At 43.2% G+C, this 8392-nt stretch overlaps 1 protein-coding gene across 1 annotated transcript in view; it reads left to right on the forward strand.

The window, feature by feature from the left end:
- The first annotated feature begins 759 nt into the window (after positions 1 to 759).
- Positions 760 to 8392, forward strand: part of LOC110225738 — an 11864-nt gene continuing 4231 nt past the window's right edge. The window contains exons 1-3 of the mRNA XM_021015704.1: positions 760 to 988; positions 1454 to 2158; positions 2242 to 2327. Coding sequence (XP_020871363.1) covers positions 760 to 988; positions 1454 to 2158; positions 2242 to 2327 — 1020 coding nt within the window. The remainder of the gene's footprint in view (positions 989 to 1453; positions 2159 to 2241; positions 2328 to 8392) is intronic.

Raw genomic sequence — 8392 nt, forward strand, 5'->3', positions numbered from 1 at the left:
GAACGCCCGTAGTCTGCTCGGGGTCTGTCAGCAAGCTTGTGAACCCGAGCCGGCTCCCTTTAAGTGCCCGAGCCGGTTCACTCCGGGAATCCGAGCCGGTTCGTGTCAAGACCCCCGAGCTGGCTCCTTCCGTGGACCCGAGCCGGTTTCCCTCGGGAGCCTGGGCCGTGCCTCTCTTGTCCCCGAGCCGATTGCACAAGTCACCCGAGGCAAAGACTTGGTAAAATATTCGTCTTCAAAGTACCATTTCCAAGTAGGTCGTCATTTCCAAAAGAGAAGGATCATTTCCGATAAACCCGGAAATGATAAGGAAGAATCTCAAAGGATCGACTCAAATCAGGATATCTTCCAAGAAACTCCGAAGAATAAGGAAATTATCCTTATTCCGCGATATTCTAAGCCGACTTCAAGATAAATGGAAATCTTCCGAGAATATCGCGGGAAAGGCGGTTTATCACCCCTATATAAAGAACTCAAGGCTCAAGCGGAGAGGGGGGCAAGATCTCTCTAGAATTTACACTACACAAAGCTCTCACAGCACTAACATCTTTTTCTTTACGATCAAACTCTTGTACGATCAAAGTCATCTTTTCCTTAATAATATCAAGAACACCATCTTTGGTATCAATTGATTCTGTCGCTCTTTGAGAATTCTCGCAAATCGTATCCCTAAATTAAAACCCTAGACAAATCTCGATTGTGTTAGTTTTGACTTCCACAGTCACTGTTTTCTTTCTGGTAAAAAATCCCTTTCGTAAAATGTCGAACCTTTCTTCCGAATTCCGCGAATACGAGGCTGACAATCTCGAAGCTCTCATGGGTGAAGGGTCCGGACCCCAGATTCAATCCAGAGATGGGTTTGATCTTCACCCCCAGAGTGAATCAACTATCGATTCCCTCAACGATCTTCGTAGATTATGTCTCATCCCTCCTGAGGTAGAGATGGTAGTCCCGGAGCCCTGCGAGTCTCCGGAGTTGGGGCGAGAAGGTTACTGTTGTGCCTATGAAATTTATTTCAAAGGGTGCGGCTTATTCTTTCCCCTTCCTGAGGTGCTTCTCGTCTACCTCAACCATCTAGGAATTGCTTTCTCCCAGATGTCGCCCAACATGCTCCGGTATCTTTTGTGTACCCTCACAGTTGCGGCGGAGGCGGGCTACTCATTGGGACTTTGCGAACTCCTGGAACTTTTCCAAGCTCGCGAATCCCGAACTTCTGGATATTATGCCCTTTATCCAAACACGGATCAGAATCTTATTGACGGCCTGCCTTTAAAGGACACCGCCTGGAGGAAGTTTTGGTTCTTCTTCCGCATAAATAATTTTTCTATTCAGAGTTCTTCCGAACTCTCTCGAACTCACTGGTCATCGAATTTGGGTAGAAATTAGGACTTAACTGAATAAGCTCCCTTTGTTATTTCAAACTACGTTTCAACATTTCTTTGTTTTCTCGCAGGTCCTCAGATTCGACCAGTTCCATCCGTCGACTTTCTCAATTTTTACAAGGCCGTCTTAGAGAGGCCAGTTAATTGGAATTCTTTTACTCTGGAAAGAATCCACGGCGCCGGGTTTTTTGTCAGAATGACACTTACTCGCCCCGTCTACCCTCCTCCTGCTGAAATTGATCTCTCGAGTCTGAATGCCCGAGACAGGAGAAAGATCAAAGAGGCAAACAAAAAGGTCAAAGATCAGATTTCCCTAATCGAGAAAAATAAGAAAAACGCAACTTCCACCGGGGACGACAAAGTCTACCGGAAAACTCTCCTTGTTAACGATGGATCTCTTGAATGTTCCAAGTCAATGGCGGTTGCTGTGAACAACGCTCCCTCCCCCATCCCAGCAGCAGACAATGTGGTCGCTGCCACCGCTGAGGAAGAATGCCTTATAGGTGATTCTTCTCTCATGAAAAAGAGGAAGACCGAGGAACTTGAACCCCTGCTCCAGGGGCGTCCCAAAAACACAAGGAAGGGCAGGAACGCTTCTTCGAATCTGCCTATTCCTGAATCTACTGAAACTCAGGATGTAAATCCTGATTCAGGAATCGTTTTAAAGGAGCCGCTGGGTTCGGGGATGTTACCCCCTAGACGTCCCCGAGGAAATACTTCTAGGGTTCGATCATCTCCGAGCTCGGGACTTGTTGCCAGAGCTTCATCCCAATCAGGTAACCCTTAATTATCATACTGTTACTTGAGATCAATCGACTTCTTAAGATGCTCAATCCTCAAATAACTATCTTTATTCTAGATAAAGTGAAGATTGGGATCATGTTTAGGTCCTTCCACACCCGCTTTGGGAAGAAACTCTCGTCCTTTGAGTGGTGGAAGCCTGATGTGATCATGGGAGGCTTGGGTCAAGGAACTAAGGAACAGCTTGAACCAGAGGAGGTACTCGACCACATGCTCGACTACCAGGAGGACAATGCGATCGAGTATGCTGATGCTGAACCAGATGATGTACTCGACCACATGCTCGACCACCAGGAGGACAATGTGATCGAGTATACTAATGCACCAAGGAAGTACTCGACCATGCAGGGAGCTAAGGAGCATGAAGCACTTGGAACTAAAGAGGATATGTCATTGCAAGTTGCTACTGGACCACTAACAAGATCAAAGACTAAGTTGTTGAATCAAGCTATCAACACACTTCTACAACACATTGAAGGCAGCCTTAAACCGGAAGCTTGTTCAACCACGTTGGTTGTGATTCAAGCCGTTTAAGTGACATCATTGGAGGTGTGTGACTTGCACTCTTTTTCCATCCTCTTGGTTTTGTCCCAATGGGTTTTCTGATAGTAGGATTTTAACTAAGATCAATTATCCTTAAATCACTATCATGTCATTGCAGTATTTAAGGTGTCAATCCAAATGGGTGTGATGCTAGCAATCAAGATGCAATCAGATTTCACAGAGTCAAGCCAAGCAATAACAGGTTTTGAGGTTGTTAACAGTTCCAGTGATCATGCAGAAAACAATAATTCTAACAGAAACAGATAACACACTCGATCACACAGCTTGATGCCAAGCACTGGATGTGGTCGAGTGCCAGGTCGAGTACCAAACAGAAACTGCAACAAATGTACTCGACTGCACAGTCCGTTTCCAAACCGCTGGGTGTGGTCGAGTACTTCAAGTGAAATAAGTAAAAATGCAAAAACTAAGCAACAAGTAACGAGATCAAGCAATCAATAGCGATGTGAACAAAAAAATCAATTGGAAGAGAAATTCCCGAGGATGGGGTAATCGAGTAGTGAAGTCTCCTTGATCTAACAGGTGGTTAACATGCTCAACAAACTATCCCTAGACAACAAGTTCAATAACCAAACCAAAGTGCTACCGCAACAGAGATCCTCAAGCAAAGCTAGTCCCAGACTCAATCACCATTGACGAGAGCTAACCTAACAGGCATTACGAATCACCAAGTTAAAGCCAAAACGCTCCCTGTAACCAATACCTTGGTACAGAGCCACGAATCTCTAGAATTAGTGGTTCAGACATTTCATCGAACACCTTTTGGGTGCGGAAATGTCTGGGCTCAGATTCCAGTTGATCAGAAAGCAATCAGGATTAAGAACAACTAATCCATAAGGGATCTACCAATCAAACTCAACCACCTAGCAGATCAAGGATTCTAAACTACTCTAACCCATCCTCAAGAACCCTAATCACTACTCAAAATTCATAACCAAGAACACAAACCCAGAAACACATAAAAACTTCATAATAGCAAGATCTCAACAAGATGAACAACTTTGTAGAAGAAATCAAAAGCAAATACTCAATAGATTAAGAGAAATCTGGATTACAAATATGAAGAAAGCACTAATTGTTCTGCAGAATAAAACTTAGACAGAATAAAACTTAGTCTCAAAATTATGAGAAACAACCTATTTATAGCAAATACTAGGAAACCCTAAATCACAAGACGACAAAGTATTAAGGCGGTTTACGGAGACATTCGGCTTCGTGCAATCGAGTGAAGAGGTCGAGCAAAGCTGGCTCCTTTGCGGTTTCTTGATCTGGTCGTGATGCGATCGAGTGACTAGGTCGAGTATGCACTCGAGTCCCGCTTCATCTTCTTCTCTTCCTTATGCTCAGTGTCTGGTTGAGTTGGGATCTGAGAAGCCTCTAAAGCGTGCAGTCGAGTGCTTGGTCGAGTAAGTTGGTGGAGGATACTCGACTGCGTGCTCGAGTCGTGATCTGGAGTTGTGGTCTACTTGGTGAAGGAGCTGGTACTCAACCACGAGGTCGAGTGGTAGGTCGAGCTGGTGAAGGAGAGGGTACTCGACTTGGTGCTCGACTTGGTGATCGACTTGGTGCTCGACTTGGTCGTGGTCGAGTGCATTTGGAAGGTCATGATGATGGTGCTCGACCTCGTGGTCGAGCATACTGATGGGTTCTGGTCCACTTCTTCCAATTTGCTCACCAACAGCTCCAAATCACCTGAAAACAACTCAAATATGCAACATGCATGCAAAACTATCCTAATCATGCAAAGTGATGACAAATGATGAAGAATGGTATGAAACAATGACGAAATGATGATAAAGTGATGCTAAATGGATGCTCAAAACAAGTAAAATATAGACATATCATTTTCCAAGAGAGGTTTTTAACGAGGCAAGCTCACACACTCATACTCGAGCCCAATGATGTCTCGCAGCCCATTACCAAAGGAGAAGCCCATGACAAATTCAAAATCAGTCTTGTGTGTGTTTAATGTCGTTTCTTTCCCGAGAATAACTCTTCATCTCCCTAGAACTCTCTTCTTCTTCTTTATATTTCGCTTCTTCTCTTTTGTAAACGTTATCAAACATTTTCTTATCAAAAACTCTTTCTGAATTCGTTTGATCTTGAGTTTGTGTGTGTAATATCACGATCTCATCTTGAAGCTGCTCTTGGTGTGTCATATCCAAGCAGAATCAAGTCTGGAAGTTCAAAGGAGTCTTGCAGCCTTTGGAAGTTCTACTCGACCCCTCACCTTCCCATATACTCGATCTCACCTTCGTCATTCGATCCATTCATTTTCACCATCACTTGATCATTCAAATCATCAATCTTCATCATACTCGACCTCACTCTCATTCACTCAACCACCAAACCCAAAACCTTCACGATTTCACCTTGGTTACTCGATCACATCCTTGTCTACTCGACCACCAAGTCCCTACTCGACCACATCTCCCGCTTCACCACCAAACCCTACTCGATCTCACCTTTTTGTCACCACTCGACCATCCTACTCGACCTCACCACCAAACTACTCGACCACCTCTTCACCAGACCACTCGATCACCATCATTCACTTACTTCATATCCATCTCGCATCATTTTAGCTTAATCTATTCAACCACCACACGAAGTGCATCAAGGGACTAAGATCTTCTAACAAGGATCATATTAAGTGGTATCAGAGCTACTTCGTGTCAGGTTGTATCAATCTAAACTTCATCTTCTGATTTGTTCTTGCGAAATTGTTTCATCGTTCTAGGCTTGAATACTTATCCGATCTGTATGAAACTTGTCAAATCGTTTAGATCACGTTCTGAACTGTTTAATTACGTACTCAATCTAGTAATTAGGAACAAAACGATTCGTCTTCCATGTTTGCTCGATTAGGGTTCAATAGAAGCTATTTAGGGTTTTGAATATTCAGACTCTATCGTTTGTTGCTCGATCTACAAGGAACACTTTACTGGTTTTCTATGTTTTAATCATTGCAGACATGTCTGATAAGGACAAGGAAGAAAGCAGTCAGGTACAGAACAGCAAGTTGTTGCTGGAAGCTATGACAGAAACTGTCACAGCTACTCTTAGTGTCTAACATGGCAAAAATGATGGACAAAAGGGTTTGAGGTTAATGAGAGATCAACCCAGGGCAGACAGAACAGAGATACTAGAAATCCTTCTGATCAAGAGGCGGTACACAACTATTACAGCCAAACCTCTACTCGTAACAGCCATAGAAGGAGAAGACATCACAGAGAAGAAAGAGCTCCGCCTAGAGATGACCTAGCTGGCTTGAAGATACGGATTCCTTCTTTCCAGGGAACCAGTGACCCTGAGGAGTACTTAGAATGGGAAAAGAAGATTGAGATAGTATTCGGTTGTCAAGGTTATATAGAGGAGCGTAAAGTGAAATTAGCACCAACATGGTTCCAGAACTACGCATTGAGTTGGTGGGATCAATTGGTCACCACAAGAAGACGTGCTGGAGATTATCCCATTGAGACATGGACTCAGATAAAGACTATAATGAGGAAGAGGTTCGTTCCCAGTCACTACCACAGAGAGCTACACAATAGATTGAGGAATCTAGTCCAAGGAAGTAGATCAGTTGAAGAATACTACAAAGAGATGGAGACATTGATGTTGAGAGCAGATATTCAAGAAGATGAAGAAGCTACAATGTCTAGATTCATGGGAGGTCTGAACAGAGATATCATTGACAGAGTAGAAGTTCAACACTGCGTGGAGTTAGAAGAGCTGTTGCACAAGGCAATCATGTTTGAGAAGCAACTTAAAAGAAGAAACTCTAAGCCTAGCTTTGGATCAGTAAAGCCCGGTTTTAGTTCAGGAAAGTCTAGCTACCAAAGGGATGAGCATTCAGAACTTAAGAGAGATTACAAACCCTTTATCAAGCCGAATGTTGAAGATCAAGATCATAAAGGGAAGGGTAAAGCTGTTGTGACCAGAACCAGAGATATCAAGTGCTTTAAGTGTCAGGGACATAGTCATTACGCTAGTGAATGCTCAAACAAGAGAATCATGATACTGAAAGATACTGGTGAAATAGAGTCAGAAGATGAACAGCAAGAAGAGAACTCATCATCAGAAGACTGTGAAGCGCCATCTAAAGGAGAGCTACTGGTTGCAATGAAGACTTTGAGTGTTATTGCTAAGACAGACGAGCAAGAGCAAAGAGAAAATCTGTTTCACTCAAGATGTATTGTCAATGACAAGGTCTGTAGCTTAATCATAGATGGAGGAAGCTGCACCAACGTTGCCAGTGAGACCATGGTGGAAAAACTTGGTTTAAAGGTCCTGAAGCATCCGAAGCCATACAAACTGCAGTGGTTAAATGAGGATGGAGAAATGAGCGTGAGCAGACAAGTGATGGTACCATTGTCTATTGGAAAGTATGAGGACGAAATTTTGTGTGACATACTGCCTATGGACGCTAGTCACATTCTATTGGGAAGACCATGGCAGTCAGACCGAAGAGTAATGCATGACGGTTTCACCAATCGTCAAATCTTTGAGTTCAAGGGCAGAAAAACCATACTGGCTCCAATGACTCCGCATGAGGTATATCTTGACCAGTTGAGCATGAAAATGAGGAGGAAACAGAAAGAAAAATCATCTAACCTCATGATAACTGAGAGTAAGCAAAAGGGAAGTAACATACACTCATCTAAATTACTCTTTGTTTTCAAAGAGACTCTGGTGAGTATCACTAATCCTGAGCAGGCCATTCCTAGCAAAATTAAGTGTCTATTGCAGGAATATACTGATGTGTTTCTAGAGGAGAACCCTGAAGGCTTACCACCCATTAGAGGCATCGAGCATCAGATAGACTTTGTTCCAGGAGCCTCTTTGCCAAACAGACCAGCTTACAGAACTAATCCTGTGGAGACCAAGGAGCTAGAAAAACAAGTAACTGAGCTAATGGAGAGAGGCCATATTCGTGAGAGTATGAGTCCCTGTGCTGTACCAGTGTTGCTTGTGCCTAAGAAGGATGGAAGCTGGAGAATGTGTGTTGACTGCAGAGCCATCAACAACATAACAGTGAAGTATCGCCATCCTATACCTAGATTAGATGACATGATCGACGAATTGCATGGTTCTAGTATCTTTTCTAAGGTAGATTTGAAAAGCGGATATCATCAAATTAGGATGAAAGAAGGCGATGAGTGGAAAACTGCATTTAAGACTAAGCAAGGGTTGTATGAATGGTTAGTGATGCCATTCGGGCTGACAAATGCACCTAGTACATTCATGAGGCTGATGAATCATGTTCTTAGAGCTTATATAGGACATTTCGTTGTAGTGTACTTTGATGATATCCTAGTCTACAGCAAGAGTCTAGAAGAGCATGTAGATCATTTGAAAATGGTTCTAGAAGTCCTTAGGAAGGAAAAGCTTTATGCCAACCTTAAGAAATGTACTTTTGGAACAGATAACCTTGTCTTCTTAGGTTTTGTTATGAGTACAGATGGAGTAAAAGTCGACGAAGAAAAGGTTAAGGCAATCCGTGAATGGCCCAGTCCAAAATCTGTAGGAGAAGTGAGAAGCTTCCATGGACTTGATGGTTTCTATAGGCGGTTTGTAAAGGATTTTAGCACTCTAGCAGCTCCTCTCATTGAAGTTATCAAGAAGAATGTGGGATTCAAGTG

This window comes from Arabidopsis lyrata (assembly GCF_000004255.2).
Source record: "Arabidopsis lyrata subsp. lyrata unplaced genomic scaffold ARALYscaffold_8, whole genome shotgun sequence".
NCBI lineage: Eukaryota > Viridiplantae > Streptophyta > Magnoliopsida > Brassicales > Brassicaceae > Arabidopsis > Arabidopsis lyrata.